Genomic DNA, 22,289 nt, shown 5'->3' on the forward strand with positions numbered 1-22,289 from the left:
GCATACTTGATCAACAGCCATACAGGTCACACTGAGGGTGGCCGTATAAACAACTTTAACACTGTTACAAATATGCGCCACACTGTGAACCCACACCAAACAAGAATGACAAACACATTTCGGGAGAACATCCGCACCGTAACACAACATAAACACAACAGAACAAATACCCAGAACCCCTTGCAGCACTAACTCTTCCGGGACGCTACAATATACACCCCCCCCCCCCCCCCCCCCCCGCTACCACCAAACCCCGCCCCCCCACCTCCCAAATTCGGAGGTCTCAAGGTTGGCAAGTATGGCTGGGACTTGAACCATGTCAACTGGGACAAAAGACCAATATTTAAGCCATTGCACCACCAGGAACACTTTTGCTGCAATTTGCATTATTATCCTTCTTAGTCTTAGTCGACAGCATGACCACTTTTGAGTGGAGCATTGGACTCCTTTTGTTTGGATTTTTTATGATTTATGTTGCTGCGTGCAGGATAACTCGCGCTTATCTGGCATCTGACTGCTGATTGGTCAGCTGCTGCATGCTGTCAATCATTGTCATGTTGGCAAGAAGGCAGCCAATCAATTCCCTCTTTCCCTCTGGTTTTCATGTGGGTTTTATTTTTTGCCTTTTGGTTCGGGACCCTTTGGGACTGTGTGACAAGGGGTGGCACTTTCGAGACTTCTATTGTGCTTTTTTGTGAACTTCTGGATCTGCGTCCCGGGAGCCGTTTGGCCATGGAGACCAGCTGCTGGGTCTCTGCCCCACCAGAGTCCGTTTGGAGAGACTGGAGATGCGGATGAAGAGACAGGGCTGTGGAGCTAGCACTGAGCGCCAGGATGGACAAGCTTCTCAGTGTCTTGGCTGAATGAGCATGTATCGGACACCTCGGTCTCCTTAGACGCATCCTCGCTCATCCATGCAGACTGGCCACTGGCCGAGAGTTAGTCGGCGGTCTATTGGTTGCTTTGTTGGGTCTGCTCCTGTCTCTGGCCATGCTCCCCCCACCCCAGCAGACGATGGTGTGGAACACTGCAGAAGCCACCACAGTGTTATATGTTTTTTTTTTGTTTTTTTTTACTTTTGTAGCTGTATGTAGAAATGGCTGTATGTAGAAATGGCTGGTTGCATTAGCTCTGCTCTTTTAATATATTTAATGTCCTTTGTGTTTTTTGATGTTCCCCTCTTACACACATGCTTTTGTGTGCTATGGCTATGAGGGTTTTTTTCTTCACGTGGCCTCAGTCTGTACGCCCTCTCCTGGGGCCCAGGCTTAGACTGAATATATATTTATTTATTTTATTTTATTTTCTCACCCCCCCCCCAGCGTTTACCTGTTTCTCACCTTTTTTGTAAGGGGTGCCGGAAGTTGGCAGACCCGTCCGCGATCCTGTTCTGTCTCCCTGTAACGTTTGTCTGCCCTTGAATGGGATTGTGCTGAAAATATTAATTTCCCCTTGGGGATTAATAAAGTATTTCTGATTCTGATTCTGATTGTGGGCGGTCTAGAGGGACAAATGTCATCCTGTAGCAGCCGTTTTTCACCTGGCGCCAGTGTTTGACTAGTCCATTTAATAGTGTAACATTGTTTTTAGATGTTAAAAAGTGCAAGGGACATTGCAATGTCCCCTCAGTACCCTCTCCAAATTACTTTCATGATTCATGGATATAAATGGGATACAAGGGGCATCTTTAAAGTATTCACTTTTTTCACATTCTGTTTTGTTACAGCATTGTTCTAAAATGTAATTAATTCACTTTTGTCCTCACTGATAATAATACACCATAATGACAATGTGAAGTGAAGTGAATTATATTTATATAGCGCTTTTTTCTCTAGAGACTCAAAGCGCTTTACACAGACCTATTATCTACATATTTAAGATATATTTAAACAAATGTAGGTGGCACTGGGAGCATGTGGGTAAAATGTCTTGCACAAGAACACAACAACAGTGACTTGGATGGCGGAAGTGGGAATCAAACTTGAAACCCGCTTGTTGGCACGGCCGCTTTACAAACCGAGTCAGAGTTAGTTTTTTGTATTATTATTTTCTGTAAATTTACTAAAATTAAAAAAACTTAAAAAATCACATGTACCTCAGTATTCACAGCCTGTGTTCAATACTTTATTGATGCATCTTTGGCAACAATTACAGCCTCAAGTCTTTTTGGATACAATGCCACAATCTTGTCACACTTATCTTTGGGCAGATTCGTCCATTACTCTTTGCAGCACCTCTCAAGCTCCATCAGGTTAGATGGGAAGCGTTGGTTTTCATCCAGGATGTCTCTGTACATTGCTGCATTCATCTTTGCCTCTATTCTGACTAGTCACCCAGTTCCTGACGGAAAGAGAAACACGGGCGTGTCTGGATGACTCGCTTCCATATTTCCAGTGGTTAGCTCCAAGTTACGAAACTGCTTTATTATGAAACTGGCTGTGGCGCGTTCTTTCTGACGTCACTTCCTGTGTGGGGCGCGGTCTTCTGGCGTCACGTCCTCTCCGAACTCAGTTTGTAAACGATCAATGAGTCAATACAAAGCTAAGAGCCAGAGATTCAAGAAATAGACGCCGCACTTACCCGTGTAAAAATGTATCCAAGGACGGGGACCTTAAATGATGGTTTAGTGTGGCCGAATCGGGGCTTAGGCTAAATAATTATTCGTTTAAAGCATGGGTGTCAAACTCTGGCCCGCGGGCCACATTTGGCCTGCCGTGTAATTTCACTTGGCCCTTGAGGCGATATCAAATTAACACTAAAGCTGGCCCGCCGATCCTCCCGGGAGTCTTCCAGCCAGCGCTGGCCCAGTCACATAACATGTGCGGCTTCTGCACGCATACACATTAGAATGCAACGCATACTTCATCAACAGCGATACAGGTTACACTGAGGGTAGCCGAATAAAAAACTTTAACACTGTTAGAAATATACGCCACACTGTGAATCCACACCAAACCAGAACCCTTTGCAGCACTAACTCTTCCGGGACGCTACAAGGTGTGTGTGTGTGGGGGGGAGGTTTGGTGGTAGCGGGGGTGTATTTTGTAGCGTCCCGGAAGAGTTAGTGCTGCAAAGGATTCTGGGTATTTGTTCTGTTGTGTTTATGTTGTGTTACGGTGCGGTGCGGATGTTCTCCCGAAATATGTTTGTCATTCTAGTTTGGTGTGGATTCACAGTGTGGCGTATATTTCTAACAGTGTTAAAGTTTTTTTATACTAGCACCCTCAGTGTAACTGTATCGCTGTTGATGAAGTATGCGTTGCATTCGCTCGTGTGTGCGTACAGAAGCCGCACATATCTTATGACTGGGTCTGAACGATGTTAGAATGGATGAAAAGCAGACGTGACGATGGCTCGTAGAGTACGTTAAAGGTTAATTTGTTCAACCTTGGCCAGCGGCTTTGTTCAGTTTTAAATTTTGGCCCACTCTGTATTTGAGTTTGACACCCCTGGTTTAAAGGATTATCCGGTTTAGCGTAGACATAGCCTAAGAAGTGGCTTCTGTCTGGCTGCTCTACCACACAGGCCTGATTGGTGGATTGCTGCATGGATAGTTGTCCTTCTGGAAAGTTCTCCTCTCTCCACAGAGGAATGCTGTAGCTCTGACAGAGTGAACATCGGGTTCTTGGTCACCTCCCTGACTAGACAAAGATGAATGCAGAAATGTACAGAGACATCCTGGATGCTTGTGGCATCTTATTCAAAAAGACTTGAGGCTGTAATTGCTGCCAAAGATGCATCAACAAAGTATTGAACAAAGACTGTGAATACTTACGTACAAGGGATAATTTTTGTTTTGTTATTTTTAATACATTTGCTAAATAAATAAAAAACAGTGTCATTATGGGGTACTGTTTGTAGAATTTTGAGGACAAAAATTAATGTATTCCATTTTAGAATAAGGCTGTAATATAACAAAATGTGGAAAAAGTGAATATTTTCCAGATGCGCTGTATGATGGGAAGTAGATGTGTGTATACTGCATGTACTATAAACTCATTATAGGTACGATCTAAGTAGATCCAATACAAGAGCTGTAGTGAAAAAACCCTTAATTGAATAATATATGTGTGTTATTGTGGTTGTAGTGATGCAGACCCACACTGCACAACACAGAGAGCTGCTTCTAATATGTTTGTCATTTGATTAATCTTCTACATGATTCCCTTCAATACATCGCTCACTATTGGATCTAATTAGATAACATTGTGGGCAGCGAGTTTGTTCGCAATTATGACCACCGACCAGATGCTGCTTTGATCAGCGTAGACGTCATTGGGCTGGTACAGCTGTCCGTCATGCAGGCAGGTGCACTTATCCGCCGTCACACACTCTCCAGAGTCGCTGAGGTACTTCCCAGCGGGGCAGAAACAACCCTCCTCGCACACCCTCTCCCCGCCACAGCCGGTCTCAGTTCCAGACAGCGATCGGCACGTGCGGTCACACAGACTTCCACAGACCTCGTACACCTGGTCTCTGGTACACCGCATTTCTGAGGAATTGAAATCGGTGTGTGGTGGTTTTTCCAATTGAAGTTGCTCGATTAAATGGGAGGGTTACCACAGAGTGATGGAGAACGCCAGCGGAGCAGCACCCCTTTGGCGGTGCATGCGGCTGCATAGGAGGCCAGAGCGGAGCACAGACCCTCCTCACCGTCCACACATGAGCAAACATCGTAACGACAGAACCGCTGGAAGGGAGCCGGGTTGACCAGGAAGTGGCATGGGCTGAACACGTCTGACATTATCATCGAGCACCCTTTTTCTGCAAAACGCACTAAAAAAAAGGTCAGAGCAGCACGGAGGTTAGTCATTTAGCAGGGCTATTCAACTACATAATGAAGAGGGCCGCAGTTTCAAGAGCCCAAGGGCCCCGGGGCCGGACATCAAAGTTGAATGTTTTGTCAGAAAGTGCCTCCACAGGTTATATTCCTTTGAGACTTAGTTTATTTAATTGCAAAGTAAACACATCGGCTTTCACACTGCTCTGTCAATAAATCAATAATTCTGCCCTTGCTACTCGATTCCAGCATGTGCAGCTCGACAGATAGTTAACAGCATGAAGAAACAGAAGCTCCAGAAGTTTTGTTGATGATTGATGCTCTGTCATTTGAATTTTTTTCCTTCCTCAGTTTTATTTCTTTACACTTCTTTCTTTATTTAGGTTTGTAAGACTGAAAATATAAACACAAAATAAACATTACAAAAGTATAACGTCGATAGTGTATTTTACATAAAAAATGTCCATTGTGTATTTTACATAAATAATGTCCATTGTGTATTTTACATAATTAATGATCATTGTGTATTTTACATAAATAAAATTTAAGGTTTAGTGTTAATACATTCACACAATAAACTACATATGTTTACCCATATAGAAATCAAACATCTACAGTGTCAAAGTCAAGGCCCCCGGGATGATATTTGATTAGTATTAGAACCGGCCCGCAGGCCACAGCCGCCTGCTGCTGTTTTGCACGCACCAATACTCCATCAGTGTTGGCGCTAGGAACCCCATTTTCCCACTTTTTTGTAACCGTTTTGAAAACATATGATAAATGTATGCATTATCCTGTTACATCTCACATTCTATATTGTGTTTTGGAAAAAGGTTGTCATAAACGTTACTTAATTTATTTTAAAAAATTATACAAAAGAAAACACATTTTTATGCATATGTAAATTTATTCAGTTATAAACATTCATTCACTTTCTTCTTTCCTTCATGGATCCAAACTTTACCGCTACCGGTATTTTTTTCTATATTTTTATTGTAGTATTTTAACCATTTGTTTGTTCTATTTTTGGCCAAAGTAAGACAAAGATCAATCAATCAATCAATCAATGTTTATTTATGTAGCCCTAAATCACAAGTGTCTCAAAGGGCTGTACAAGCCACAATGACATCCTCGGTACAGAGCCCACATAACAATCTGAAGTTGTCTTCATTTTTTTAGTTTTAATGCCATGATTTTATTAGTCCGGCCCGCTTGTGCACAGATATTCCTCCATGCGGCCCCTGAACTAAAATGAGTTTGACACCCCTGATCTACAACAAACATTGCACACGTGTGTGGCTCGACACAATTAAACCTAAGGTGTAGCTTTATCGCCCTCTACTGGTCAGATTCAGCGCTACATGTATTAAAAGAGCTTTGATCGCCAGAGTTAAACAGCCAAAAAAATATTCATACTTTGTTGTCCAGTCGCCGTTAAAAGTCCAATTTTCACAATTTTTTTCAGGGTCGATAGTGCCATCTTCTTCTACTCACCCCACTGCTGCTTTATTGTTACACATATGCTTTGCTATTGACCCCTGTGGGGTGGCGGGAGTACTTCATATATGAGCAACCCTATTTTCCCTATTTTGAATGGTTTCATCAAGCCTATTTGAGTGTGGTTCGGTGGGTCAAATTCAAAGCTTTTGTGGGCCAGATGTGGCCCGCGGGCCGCCAGTTGAACAGAATAGTCATATAGTGTGTGTCATATAGCGTGTGTTGCTGAGTCAGCGTGGGTGTGCATGCACCTCTCTTGGGGTTGATGGCACAGGGATCAGCCTGGGGTTTGTGGGTGGACTTGCAGTCGCCGTTGATCCTCCAGGACTGAGCAAACATCTGAGGGACCGCCTCGACCAGTCCAGACTCGGACAAGAAGTCATCTCCTTGGTTACCGTTGTAGTTACCGCAGAGGCCACAAGTCCGACCCGCCCATTGTGGTCCCAGCTGGGAAAGATGGATGTAATTTCAATACAATGATGTATTTCAACCAAAAGTGCCAAGATGGACTTATGTACCTTTAAAAGCACACGACCCCTCCCGTCCCAGTCAAGGCGAAAGTCCTTTCCAAACTTAAGAAGAACAGATGACTGCACAGATCTCTGGATATGCAAGCGACCTGGAAATAGCAGTTTGATATTTTTTAAATTGTTATTAATTTATCAAATATTCATGACGTTTAAACGTTTTTTTTTAAATAATTGTAATTGTATTTATTTGAATTTATTTGTATTTTTTTCAACTGATTTGAATTTTTGGGGATGAATAATATAGCCTTCCAAGGATGTTGCCACTATATTCTGGTGGTCCACATATTAATGATGTTATATAAAAGTTGGAAGGCATGGTTGTATTCCCTACACCGGGGGTCGGCAACCCGCGGCTCTAGAGCCGCATGCGGCTCTTTAGCGCCGCCCTAGTGGCTCTCTGGAGATTTTTCAAAAATGTATGAAGAATGGAAAAAGATGAGGGGAAAAAAAATCTATTTTTTTGTTTTAGTATGGTTTCTGTATGAGGACAAACATGACACAAACCTCCCTAATTGTTATAAAGCACACTGTTTATATTAAATATGCTTCACTCATTCGAGTATTTTGCGAGCGCCGCTTTGTCCTACTTATTTTGGCGGTCCTTGAACTCACCGTATAGTTTGTTTACATGTTTAACTTTCTCCGACTTTCTAGGACGTGTTTTATGCCACTTTTTCTGTCTCATTTTGTCCGCCACACTTCCAACATTGTGCGTGAGTGCACAAAGGTGAGTTTTGTTGATGTTATTGATTTGTGCGGAGTGCTAATCAGACATATTTGGTCACTGCATGACTGCAAGCTAATCGATGCTAACATGCTATTTAGGCTAGCGACATGTACATATTGCATCATTATGCCTCATTTGTAGCTACATTTGAGGTCATTTAGTTTCCTTTAAGTCCTCTTAATTCAATTTATATCTCATGACACATGTAATATGGCTTAATTTTTGCGGCTCCAGACAGATTTGTTTTTGTATTTTTGGTCCAATATGGCTCTTTCAACATTTTCGGTTGCCGACCCCTGCCCTACACAAAAGGATGAACGACTGCAGTGTATTTCTATAACTCGTGGAGATTTAAAAAAAAAAAAAAGCAGTAACACTTTATGGCCTTTCTTGTTAGGGGAATTTTTTCCCACCATTGACAAAAATACAAGGCCTTAGAAGTTACCAGTTTTGTTCTTGGTTCTGCTTGAAGGAGACAAGAACAATGATTTCCCTCGGTTTCTTATCTATGTGCATACACACACATATTTTCTCTAGTTGTATTGGTGTTAGGAAGTACAAGGCGCGGAGAGTGAGAGTAGACAAGAATGTGCGTGCGTTCAGCCCACACGGCAAGTGAACTTTCAGTTTTGATCCCCGCCAAAGCGATGCAGCAAAGTGGACAAAAGCATGTGAGGAGGGCAACTATATTGGAGACTGCTCCGGACTTTAGACTGCTCACCCGTCTCTCCAGGGCTGGTATTGCTATTGTTTGTACTTACTCTGTCATATAAAATTAATTGTTAGTCTTCAATTCTAGTCACCTCTCTTTATTTAGACAGCCTTAGAACTAAAGAATCTGGGACTTTCCCCAATACCTTTATTCCCCAAAAATATATATTTTAGTCAAATCTAAGTATTTTGTTACAAGCACAGTTCAGTGTGCCAGTCATTTTGGGTGACAAAAGGCAGACGTTACCCACCAGAATAGCTTACCATGGTGCATTGGGGTCTGGATGTCCATGCCGTTGACAGAAACCACTCCTCCGTGCTTCAACTTCACTGTCATGTCCTCAAGTGCGGGCAGGCTAAGGGTCACAGAGCGCGTGCACACAGCATCCTGATCGTCTGCACACTGAAAGACAACACCACCAGTCCGACAAAAAGCTGTCAAATATCACAAAGAGACAGAAAGTGACAAAAAAATGCTGAGTTAATACCCTGCCAAAGATTGTATGTCGGTGCTTGGGTTTCATATTTTGCTGGTCTGACAGGTTTATATAATGTGGTGTACAGTAAAAATGATTTGGATCTGCAGAGGCTGAGACAGGACAAACTGAAACATATTGCGTGTTGTCTTTTGTGATTGAAATGCCTCTGTTACCTGAACATTTTCAATAATGACAGAAAACTCCTGCTCTGCGCAGTCTCGGGCCAGCAGGTAATGACACAGGCCCGTGAAGGTGAAGAACTTGTTGTCGAAGGTCTTGAAGTGGGACTGACCCACCACCAGGCACTCACCTGTAAGAGCAGAAAAAAGGCATGTGGGTGCATGAGAAACCTTTAAAAAAAACAGACATGACAATCTACTTGGGAGAACAAAAATAAACTCCTGTTATGATGCAGTGCAGTTCTACACCACAGTAAACTGAAACCACTATGATGAACACTAGGGCTGTCTTCGACTACGAATTTTTATAGTCGAATCTGATTTGTTAGATTTTGCGAGTCGTCGACATTGAGTCGAATCTATGATTTTTTTTTAAAGAAAAGTAAACATATTGTGATCATATGTAGTAGTGTATACTGACTTGGGATTTATATCGTTAGGATTTTATTGGTATCCCTTTTGATTGGTGTAAATAAAGAAGTCCAAAAATTCATTTTTTATTATTATTAGTACAAGAGGTTGTACACCACCAACATCATGTAACATCTCACAGCAGGGAAGTCTTTTATCAGCACCTGTTTTTTAAGTCTTGAACAAGTCAACTATGTGTGCAGTGCAATAAAGCGCACAGATTCATCAGTGTTTCTATTCATTACAATTACACTCAGCTGGAATAATATTTAATTTTGGCTTTCATGTGCAAAGCACAGACCTATACCAATATACAGTACAGGTCAAAAGTTTGGACACACCTTCTCATTCAATGCGTTTTCTTTATTTTCAAGACTATTTACATTGTAGATTGTCACTGAAGGCATCAAAACTATGAATGAACACATGTGGAGTTATGTACTTAACAAAAAAAGGTGAAATAGCTGAAAACATGTTTTATATTCTAGTTTCTTCAAAATAGCCACCCTTTGCTCTGATTACTGCTTTGCACACTCTTGGCATTCTCTCGATGAGCTTCAAGAGGTAGTCACCTGAAGTGGTTTCACTCTATAGGTGTTATAGTTTTGATGCCTTCAGTGACAATCTACAATGTAAATAGTCATGAAAATAAAGAAAATGCATTGAAATGAGAAGGTGTGTCCAAACTTTTGGCCTGTACTGTATATCATATCAAATCATATAATTTAAGTCAATACACTCAAATAGCATGATAGGTGGGCGTGCATTTAAGCAAGGTGTGTTTTGATGCCACACAAGCGCGGCGCGCTGGAGTGACGTCAGACGGCGACTAGTGGCAGCCGTGAGTAAAAGCACGTTCATTTCAAACTGTTACTAACTCTTATTAGCGTGTGTGACTTTGTGGAGGAAATATTGTTGCGTTACAAACTTTTGTGTGGTGTTGCTTCCCTATTTGTGATTATTCCAAGCTGATTATCAGATCCTACCCTTGTCTTTTTTTTTTTAGCAGCGTCATGTCATAATTACCACGGTCAGTTGGTTTAAAAAATAAATAAATAATGATAGCTGTATCATTTTTCCAGAATCTTAATGGTCTTCCTTGTCCAACCCAATTAGGAACTGGTACCAAAAAATACAGATACTCGGTATACATCCCTAATACAGACTGGTCACTACGTGTCTGTAACGCCACATGAATGTGTTCGAGGATTTATACATGTGAGTGTTCCAAAGTTAAAGATATTTATAAAAGGAATACAGTCTTAAATTAAAGTGAACAAAACAAAGATCTAATTTGCCTGTTTGTGAGGTCTCTGAGGTTCTCGGCTCAACGTTTCCGTATGTGAGCCAGCGGAAATATTATTACTAGGGCTGTGCACATAAACACTTGTGATTAATAAAAAAGATATTGAGTGATCATATTTGGGGTTAAGGCTTAACCCGGAAGACGCGTGCATTGTTACACGGTCTGTGATCGTGATGAGAGGCAGCCAATTTTGTTTCAAAACAGAACTTTATATAAAACAGGAAAATGATGGTATAGTAGCGACAAACGTTCTTATCATTGGTGCACCTCAAGTTTAAAATACCATCTTAAAGCGAAACACGTACTCGAGGATGGTGCCACGGGCTACATCGACAACAAGCAGAGGACCACAAAACTAGGTTGGCAGAGTTTACCTGTGTCAATGTTGTCAACAAAAGTACCACCGATAAGGTGGACAGCCAGTGCATGTAAAACACCTACAGTAACATCTGTGAGGACCAAGTCCTGCATGAAGATGTCATTCATATCACCACAGCTGAACCGTCGTACAATACCTTGGAGAGGCACAATTACAGCAAGGATAAAGCAACTGTACTACACAAACAAGCGCATCAAGTTGCAACTACTGAATGGGAATTTATTTTGCTTACTGGAGAACATTGGACCTGAGTAAGTAATAACAACGAGCTGGGGTCTTGGAAAAAAAAAAAAAGACATCAGCATTATTTTTGAAAAAGGTAAACAAGCTTGTATGTTTAAACCAGGGGTGTCCAAACTTTTTCCACTGAGGGCCGCACACGGAAAAATTGAAGCATGTGGGGGCCATTTTGATATTTTTCATTTTCAAACCATAACAAAATATTTGGATTTTTTTATTTATTTTACCTTTAGGGGTCCCGGGGACCATAAAGGGTCTCAGTCATTAAAATGTTAAAAATAAGTCAGATTATCATTTTTTTAAAATCATTTAACGCTTACAGTAAATCTCTATATCAACTTCAAGTTGATATAAAGTTATACAAATTTAAAAAAATGTTTTATGGCTTTTCTGTCAAAAACTACTTCGTTTTTTTATAGTAAAACTGAAATATGCAGTATTTAGTAATTAGAGCCCTAAAAGATCAATAATGCAGGACACCATTGATTTTAATTCTTTCATATTTTTGAGTAATCACAGTGAAAAGATAAATAAAAAATCACTAAATATATTTGGGATCCAAAAGGTGCCCCACTCATAAAGTGATACATTTTCATTAGGTTGTTCTTTTACTTTCAACACTTAAGTTACGAGATCAACTTCAGATATATCTGTCGATTTTATGCTGGAACTATTATATTGTTTGTTTTATGCGCTTTTGTCAAAGAAAACTTTGATGTTTTTATATGGCTACTACACAATATATCAATCAATCAATCAATCAATGTTTATTTATATAGCCCTAAATCACAAGTGTCTCAAAGGGCTGTACAAGCCACAACGACATCCTCGGTACAGAGCCCACATACGGGCAAGGAAAACTCACCCCAGTGGGACGTCAATGTGAATGACTATGAGAAACCTTGGAGAGGACCGCATATGTGGGTAACCCCCCCCCCCCCCCCCCTAGGGGTATATGCAATATTTACCACATAAAACACTTTAAAGTGAAATATTTGAAGTAATTGGAGCCCTGAAAATAATTCATTATAACATGGATTTTTTTGTCATTATTATTATTTTTTTTTAGCAATGGCAAAAAAAGAAAAATAAAGAAAGACAAAAGAAAAAATAAACAGCCTGCATGGCAGCTTTTGTGTCTACATTGTAACTTTTTCTCGTTAGACTTCATCTCATTCCACTTTTTTTAATGTTATTTTTATTTTTACAATAGTATTTCCAGAATGTGTGGCGGGCCGGTAAACAATTAGCTGCGGGCCGCAAATGGCCCCCGGGCCGCACTTTGGACACCACTGGTTTAAACAAATGGTCAAACTCAAGAAGAGTAAATGCAGATTCAAACAGTGCACAAGGTTACGTTGTTTATGACAGCCTTTACTACATTATTAACTCTACTTTGTTTACAATATTAATGCAAAGACTGTCAAAATGTACACTTCAATTTTACTATACTTACTATCACCGAGTGTTGAGCAAATCAATGACTTGTACTTCAGTAAAACATTTAAAAAACGTTCCTGTATGACTACAAAATTGCATTTGTATCCAAATATTGGGGTATTTTCTTCAGCAAATTTTATTTATGCAAGCAAATAATAACCTGTGATTCGTGATTAAACCGTAATCATGAATAATTACAGTTTAAGAGGTTAGTCTGATTAAAAAAATGTAATCACTTGACAGCCCTAATTACTACATTGGCAAAAGGAGAGCCACACCTCCAGTGCGAGGCGGTGTGGATTCGGACGGCCAGAGGCGTGGGATGCACAGCGAGCTAAGTGTCTGACAACGCAGCATCCCGAGAAGTCTCGATTGGTCTCCCATGTAAACATCCTCCCAACACTAATAGTAAAAGATTTTTGTGTGTAACAAATAGATTTTAGAGAGTTGGAGATGAAGAAGGTCAAAACACGGCCAGCTGATTTTAACACGTCACACCAAAAGAGGCAATGGTTCTGAGGAAGGCTGAAATTGACATCCAAAACAGTAAGCAGGTAATATTTATCTCGCTCTAAAAACAATTTGTCTGCACACACAAATATCTTATTATTACCTGCTCAGTGGCCTTGTGGTTAGAGTGTCCGCCCCGAGACTGGAAGGTCGTGAGTTCAAACCCCAGCTGAGTCATACCAAAGACTATAAAAATGGGACCCATTACCTCCCTGCTTGGCACTCAGCATCAAGGGTTGGAATCACCAAAAGATTATCAAGTGTGGCCACCGCTGCTGCTCACTGCTCCCCACACCTCCCAGGGGGTGAACAAGGGGATGTGTCAAATGCAGAGGATAATTTCACCGCACCTAGTGTGTGTGTGACTATCATTGGTACTTTAACTTTTAACTTTATTACAGCATGGAGGGTGTAGGAGGGTTTAATGTACGACTCGACTGCGAGGTTGACAGTCAAATCAGACTCATTCGAGTCAAATCTCAGACTATTTGAAGACAGCCCTAATGAACACACAGTTCTTAGACCGGATCTCATGTGAGTCTACATTATGGATGTCTCACCGGGGCAGCCTTCGTTGGTGCATTCCCACGAACCGTGTCGGCACACACTATATGGAAAGAAACCACATGAGTGAAAAGGTCGCTTTTTGACGATTCGGTCCGTGTGGTCCACTGACCATGTGTTGCAGTCCTGGGAGATGGTGGATCCTGGAGGGAAGTGTCGCCCCATGTGCACACAGGAACACTGAGACACCTCCACACAGTGGTTCCCATCCAAAACTTTACCCACTGTAAAGCACACAGAGTCACAGTGTGGTACACTAACTAGAACATGTGGGGGAGACAAAGAGTTCAATGTAGGAGTTACCAGGACATGTGCAGCCATCCACACACTCTTCTTTGCAGACCTCCTGGATGTTGAGACTATGGCAGGTTGTGGAGCAGAACTTAGTGCATTCACTGTAGTGCATTCCAACCGGACATTTAGGGACTGAAAACACACACGGGTGTCCGCACGCTTATCATACCACCTCATGTGACGACATTTCGTGACTCCTGCACTTACAGCATTGACTCTCTTGCTGCCATCCTCGTAAAAGCATCCCGTGAGCATGACACGTGCGGGCGTACTCCAGAAGGATTGGACAGTAGCAGTCTTCGCTGTCCGCCTGGTCACAGCGGCACGCCTCCTCCTGGCACAGAGACAGGAACACCTCGGGGGACACCAAGTGGGCGCAGTGCAGGAACACAGAAGATGTTTGCAACACGCTGCAGCTGGACAGAATCTGCAAAAAAGACACAAAGATGTTGTGATGAAGTTAAATTCTCTTGTTTCTGACAAGGAAACCTAAGTGATTTATCAGCCAATACCCATATTTTTCCAGGTAATTCACCATGAATTGTAATATTTTTTTCTCAAAAAATAATAACTTTGAATATACTTCCAAACAACTTTAAATTAACTTCCTGTAGAAAGTTACAGGACAGTGTTTTGTCCAGTAACTAGTGTGCATTAAAACTGTTGGGGTACAGTTTCATTAAAACACCTCATGTGACAGTCAGAACAAAAAAGGCCTATAGGGAGAACATTTTTTTTAATTTTTCTCCTGAATTTATATATGTATATATATATATATATATATATATATATATATATATATATATATATATATATATATATATATATATATATATATATATATATATATACACACTACCGTTCAAAAGTTTGGGGTCACCCAAACAATTTTGTGGAATAGCCTTCATTTCTAAGAACAAGAATAGACTGTCGAGTTTCAGATGTTTTTCTGGCCATTTTGAGCGTTTAATTGACCCCACAAATGTGATGCTCCAGAAACTCAATCTGCTCAAAGGAAGGTCAGTTTTGTAGCTTCTGTAACGAGCTAAACTGTTTTCAGATGTGTGAACATGATTGCACAAGGGTTTTCTAATCATCAATTAGCCTTCTGAGCCAATGAGCAAACACATTGTACCATTAGAACACTGGAGTGATAGTTGCTGGAAATGGGCCTCTATACACCTATGTAGATATTGCACCAAAAATCAGACATTTGCAGCTAGAGTAGTCATTTACCACATTAGCAATGTATAGAGTGTATTTCTTTAAAGTTAAGACTAGTTTAAAGTTATCTTCATTGAAAAGTACAGTGCTTTTCCTTCAAAAATAAGGACATTTCAATGTGACCCCAAACTTTTGAACAGTAGTGTATATATATATATTATATAACATTTTTTTGGACACATTTTTTAAATGTTTTTATTTGATTTAATTCCATTCTTGGGGGTAACGATTCGATTCAGAATTAATTTTTGAATCAAAAACGATTCTCGATTCAAAATCATTACTTTTTAATAACATTTGGTGCTATTTCTATGAATAACTGCATTCCTCCATAAAATAGATAAACAGTCTGATAGATTTTTATATTACTTATAAGAAAACCGTTTTTGTTGAATAAAATTCTACTCAAACATTTAATAAAGTCAAATACAAATAAGGAAACAAGAGAAGTAACCAACACTTCTCTTGTCTAAAGTAAATATGGACAGCAGATATGATTATCTACATCAAATATATGATTTGCCTGAGTGGCTGGACAGGACAAATTAAAAATTAAATAAATAAAATAATTAAATCGATTTTCTTTAATCGATTAAGAATCGTTACAAATAGGAATCGCGATTCATTTGAAAATCGATTTATTTTACAGCCCTAATATTTATAATATAATAATATTTTTTTTCCTTTTTTTGCTTAAATTTCCACATCAACTTATAGTAAAAATATCAAATGTGTATTGTTTTTATTATTTTTAACTAAAATTTTATTATGAGACAACATATGCAAATTGTTATTTCCCATTTTGGTAGGCTGGGGATAAATAGCAATAAATTGAATAAGCAATAAAAAAGATTTTGATGCACTGTGATGCATTTTTTTTGCAGTGTCAGGTTGAATGACTTACTGCAGTGTCATGCTATTCGGACATGCACACACAAACACACACACATGCACACCCAGAAACATGCACACGCACGCATGTGCGCGCACACACACACACACTCACACACACACACACACACACACACACACACACACACACACACACACACACACACACACACACACACACACACACACACACACACACACACACAAGCAAATTCTTGTATTCGTTACCTTCTTGAGACCTCCGAAAAATGCCTACCTCTTTAGGACCACCCTTTCTAGATATATAAAGATTTGTATTTACTATGCAAATATAAGAAAGGTAAGCTTTTAGCTTTTTTGTTGAATTTTTTGTTTGTAATTGGTTTTTAATATTCATTATTTACTACAAGTTATTACAGTATGTCTCTATCATATCTATTTATTTATTTGTATTCATTTTGGCCAAAGGGGGCGCATTTCAATTTCTTACACACACTTTTTACATATGTTGGCCAGAGGGGGAGCACTTGAAATTTTTTACGCACACTTGTTATTACATATGTTGACCAGGGGGGAGCACTTTTAAAACCGACACACAGTCAATTTGAAAAATCTCTCCTTTTTGGGACCACCCTAATTTTGATAAGATTTTACCACCAGGGGTGCAAATGAGACATTCTCTATTAGATGCAATGGTTTTCCTTACTGGGACCGTGATTTCGGTCCGAACTTGTTCACCGGTCCTCATATGGAAGGTACTTTTCCTTGTTGATGTCTCAAGAAGGGTACAAATACAAACACACACACACACACACACACACACACACACACACACACACACACACACACACACACACACACACACACACACACACACACACACACACGCACACTTTTTGTCCAAAATAAAATATTGAAATTGAAAAATGAACGATGAGATTGTGTAATCACTGTGCGATTAAAAATTGTGTTTATAACGGGGCTCAATTTGGAGATTTTTGCCCTTACTGGTTACTGTTACACTGTAAGTAGGTTAAATATGATTTTTGAATAAGGTTAAAATCAAGAGTAAGATTACTAATTCAGTGTTAATATTTCCCTCTGTATATTGGGCCCCTAGGTCAAAAAGGTGAATAACCCCTGCTTTGATGCAAACTACAGCAAACTGAATGAACTTTTCAAATAAATAGTATTGTATTTTGTATTGAATACAGAGCTAAGTATTCAAGATGAATGTGTTTCACAACATTTTTTCAGTGGGTTTTTGCTCCAGTTTTTTAGTCCATAGATATTTTAAGTGTGGCTTGCGTACACTTGGCGTATGGGACAGATAAGATTGAGCCCGAGGAACCCTGCATGGTAACAACTCAGGAAAAGGCAGGTTATGTTTTTGCCAAGCTGTTGTGTCTGTGTGTGCATGTGTGTGTGTGTTTGTGTGCGAGAGTGTGTGACAGACCTCTGAAGTGTCTTTTGAGCTGTTGCAGGACTGACTTGGAGTCGAAACACGTTGGCAGGCTTGACCTGCACCCTTCGCTGCCCACGAGTTTGCAAAGTCATAACTGTCGTCTGTAAGGAATCCTAAAATGACATACAGCACATAATAAAACGGACAACTTTGTCATTAATCTCATGCTGCCACTTCTCTTTGTTTGTTTTGAAACCTGTTATCTTTTCCTGTGCTGCTTCCTGTTTCTGCACAGACTCAATGCATTTCCTAAATCCCAAGGAGATAACGAACCCCCGTGCATTGCACTCTTACAACAGACGCACAGTAAGCATGGTGTTACACCCTGCTGCCACTTAAAGGGGTGGTTGTGACCCTAAGTGGCTACCGAGAGGGCGCTAACTTTCCAAAGTGTTGTAAGTAAGTAGTATATCCCGCTCTCTTTCGGCTTTAAGCATGTAAACCACACCTAACATGTTAGTTAAGTTTGTTGTCAGCTAATGATTTGTGATTTGGAAAAGTTTAGCTACTAATGTTGGCTATTATTAAAGGGGAACTGCACTTTGTTTGGAATTTTGCCTATACACCCTGTATGTATAATCATAATAACATGTAATATTTACAAATTACGCTCATTTTTATCCTATCCTTCAACAACAACAACACAACTAATCATGGCAGACTTTGTGAGACAACAAAGACTACTTTAAGACAAATGATGATCAGCAACTTATATTTTTGAGCCTGAATGTAAGGAGGATGAGCTACAAGTTTCAGAAGCCGTGTGATTAACAGTAAGTGCTAAACAAGATATACAAACTACAAACATAATAAAACAATTACTTACTGTACAATTTCTGCTCTAGCTGAAACGCTAACTGATGGGCTGTTTATATATTCCTGTTTAGATGAAGAGTTAATCATAACCCTCACCCAGGTTTAAAAAAGGTGCCGCAAACAAGCTTTTTTTTTTTGTCTCACCGTCTCCGGGTATGAATTAGATGTCTAAGTTGACCAACTTCTTGTTTTATGGCCACATCCTTCTGCAATCCAGGTGAGAGGCATGATTTATAATGTAGAATTAACTTTCACCAACTCAGAGGCGATGCAGCAGTTCACCGGCTCAGTATGTCAACACTGTAACTGCATAAGCTCGTTACCTCGCTGTGATCGCGGCGCCACTGAAAGTAGTTTGTCTATATTAGTGCTTGTAATAAAGATATCGCTAATACTTTGTTAATATTTAGGTCACAAGATGAAAATGGATTATTGTTGGCCATTTTTGGATGTTTCTAGATGGCTTTATGGGCACAATAGATTACTCCCATTAGCTGCATTGTAACCATCTCGTACTTGCCGTATATTATACATTTAAAATGCATAAAAAAAGAAAAAACATATGTGTTCTTGTCTTACATAGGGATTGTGAATAATGGGCAACATTTTTTTTTAAAGTGCAGTTCCCCTTTAAATGTATAGCTCGGGAGTCGGCAACCAGCGGCTCTAGCATGCGGCTCTTTAGCGCCGCCCTTGTGGCTCCCTGGAGCTTTTTCAAAAATGTGTGAAAATTGAAAAAGAGGAGGGAAAATGTATATTTTTTGTTTGAATATGATTTCACTAGGAGGACAAACATGACACAAACCTTCCTAATTGTTAGAAATACAATTGTTTGTTATACATGCTTCACCGATGAGGGTATTTGGCGAGCGCCGTTTTCTCCTACTAATTTCAGCCGTCCTTGAACTCACCGTAGTTTGTTTACACGTACAACTTTCTGACGCTGTCACAGAAAGATATGTTTTATGCCACTCCTTCTTTGTCGCATTTTGTCCACCAAACGTTTTATGTTGTGCGTCAATGCGCAAATGTGAGCTTTGTTGATGACTTGTTGGAGTGCTAATCAGGCATATTTGGTCAGTGAATGACTGCAAGCTAATCAATGCTAACATTAGGCTATGGTTATGCTAGGGTATGTACATATTGCATCATTATGCCTCGTTTGTTGATATATTTGAGCTCATTTAATTTCCTTTACTTATGTCCTATGTGTATTTAATTCATATTTGCATGTCTCATGACACACCGTTATTGCTAAATAGACACTTACATCATGTGTTGTCTTCATTTTAACACTTATATAAGACTTTTAAAGTCATTTTGATACTAGGCTAATATAGCTAATATAGACACGTACATCATGTGTTGCCTTCATTATAACATTTACATAAGACTTTTAAAGTAATTTTGATAGTAGGCTAATATAACTAATATAGACACATATGTGTTGTCTTCATTATAACACTTATATAAGACCTTTAAAGTCATTTTGATAGTAGGCTAATATAACTCATATAGACTTACATCATGTGTTGTCTTCATTATAACACTTACATAAGACTTTTAAAGTCATTCTGATAGTAGGCTAATATAGCTAATATAGACACTTACATCATGTGTTGCCTTCATTATAACACTTATATAAGGCTTTTCATTGTTTGCGGCTCCAGACATAATTTTTTTTTTTTTTTTTGTCCATTATGGCTGTTTCAACATTTTGGGTTGCCGACCCCTGGTTTAGCCTATCATAATAACAACAACCTGACTACAAATTGTTAGTTGTTTCACTAGAACTACTTTTGTGTATTTCTACGTGCTCCAGGCCGAAGAACATATTGTAATCAACATAATTAATGCAACACAGGTGTATGAATATGAATATGAATGTTTGGTGGTGGTGGGAGAGGCCCTAGGCGCAAATTGGCAGTCACATTTCTGTCAGTCTACCCCAAATGAGCACATTTGTGGTTAAAAATGTGCTCCATTGTGTGAATGTGGATTGAATGAATTATGTTTTTTCAGTGTAACATGCGTTAAGTCACTCATACGCAGGTGTCAAACTCAAGGTTTGCAGGCCAGATTTGGCACGCCACATCATTTTATTTGGCCCGCAAAAGCATGGAAATAATATGTGTAAATATGTTACATGTGTATCTATCTCCATTTTTATATAAATAATACATTTACTGCATGCAATTGCATATATATTAAACTTTAATATTAAAACAAATATAATATTTTCACACATAAAATCTAAATAAATACTTTAATAACAGCCTGACCTCTGATTTATATATTTAGTTATCCATCAAATTATACACTAGGAAAAGGACAATAGATTTTACGGTAAAAAAACAACAACTGGCAGCTTAGTTACCATGTCTTACCACAAAAAAGAGAGGTACAGTTATTCCATTTACAATTATACACTGTAAAAACAATAATCAAAGATTTTACATTAAAACATGGCATCTCAGTTTTCAGAATATTATCATAAAATTCAGTTTTACCATATTTTCATTTACAGTAATATGCTGTAAAAACCACTGTAAATGTTACGGTAAAATTCTGGCAACTGAGCGGTCTTTTTCTTTATTGTAAAATCTACAATGTATACATAAAAATATATATATTAATCAAATGCAACGGCAATTGCGTAACAATATCATGAGGCAAATCCTTTATATTCATATATTATTCACTTTTCCAAGCGCGGTCTTCTGAGGGCAGCCATAAGAGCGATGTGACCCTCAATGAAAATGAGTTTGACACCGCCCCCCAGCAGGCACAAGACATTAAAACAACGTTGAAAACTTGTTGAATTTTAGATTTAGAATTAGATTTATTTGTCCCCGTTGGGGAAATTCATTTTCACTGCCTTTAAACAATAGACATTGCACATCACAAACAAAAATAAAAAAAAGACATCATACATGACCAACACATTTACAGGCTTGTCAGACAGGTCGGCCGGGCCTGCTGTTTAGGGCGGCTAAAGCTGCAGGGATAAGGCTTTTCCCGAAGCGGGCCCACCGGAATTTGATGGTTCTGTACCTGCGCCCTGATGGTAGTGAGGTAATGTATTGGTGTAGTGGGTGAGTGATATCCTGGACTATCGTGTTAATTAATTAGGTCATGACGTTGAGCAACATGCTTTTTAAAGACGTTTAATCAATGTTGAGTTCTGACGTTGATTTGACCATTGAATTTTGGTCATTTTCCAACCAATATTCTACAACACAAATACAACATTGAAACAACATATTTTTTGACGTTTATTCAATGTCAGGTTGTGACATTTTTGAAATTTAGTAATTTCCCAACCAAAAACGTGGATCCAACGTTGTTTCAAAGTCAGTTTTAAAGGACATGCATGTATAATCAACGTTGTATCAATGTCTTGTTCCTGCTGGGCCTATAATAATCCATAATGATTATTATTATTTCAATTAGTAATTGTGAAAAATATAGACACTTTAAAAATACACAGTACAGGGCAAAAGTTTGGACACACTTTCTCTTCAATCAATGCGTTTTCTTTATTTTCGTGACTATATGATTGTCACTGAAGGCATCAAAACTATGAATGAACACATGTGGAGTTATGTACTTAACAAAAAAAGCTGAATTAACTGAAAACATGTTTTATATTTTACAAACGTAGTTTCTTCAAAATAGCCACCCTTTGCTCTTAATTACTGCTTTGCACACTTTTAGCATTCTCTCGATGAGCTTCGAGCACACCTGTGAAGTGAAAACCATTTCAGGTGACTACCTCTTGAAGCTCATCGAGAGAATGCCAAGAGTGTGCAAAGCAGTAATCAGAGCAAAGGGTGGCTATTTTGAAGAAACTAGAATATAAAACAT

General features: G+C 39.3%; 1 protein-coding gene across 2 annotated transcripts in view; it reads right to left on the minus strand.

Moving 5' to 3' along the window:
- vwf (von Willebrand factor) overlaps positions 1 to 22,289 on the minus strand; it is a 108,993-nt gene that overhangs the window by 66,866 nt on the left and 19,838 nt on the right. For both annotated transcript variants that reach the window (XM_062042597.1, XM_062042598.1), the window contains 11 exons: positions 17,598 to 17,719; positions 14,255 to 14,474; positions 14,057 to 14,179; positions 13,866 to 13,977; positions 13,750 to 13,796; positions 8,898 to 9,034; positions 8,510 to 8,648; positions 6,796 to 6,896; positions 6,529 to 6,724; positions 4,561 to 4,776; positions 4,246 to 4,492 (listed from right to left, as the gene is read on the minus strand). In XM_062042597.1, coding sequence (XP_061898581.1) covers positions 4,246 to 4,492; positions 4,561 to 4,776; positions 6,529 to 6,724; positions 6,796 to 6,896; positions 8,510 to 8,648; positions 8,898 to 9,034; positions 13,750 to 13,796; positions 13,866 to 13,977; positions 14,057 to 14,179; positions 14,255 to 14,474; positions 17,598 to 17,719 — 1,660 coding nt within the window. The remainder of the gene's footprint in view (positions 1 to 4,245; positions 4,493 to 4,560; positions 4,777 to 6,528; positions 6,725 to 6,795; positions 6,897 to 8,509; positions 8,649 to 8,897; positions 9,035 to 13,749; positions 13,797 to 13,865; positions 13,978 to 14,056; positions 14,180 to 14,254; positions 14,475 to 17,597; positions 17,720 to 22,289) is intronic.

This window comes from Entelurus aequoreus, linkage group LG03 (genome assembly GCF_033978785.1).
Source record: "Entelurus aequoreus isolate RoL-2023_Sb linkage group LG03, RoL_Eaeq_v1.1, whole genome shotgun sequence".
Lineage (NCBI taxonomy): Eukaryota > Metazoa > Chordata > Actinopteri > Syngnathiformes > Syngnathidae > Entelurus > Entelurus aequoreus.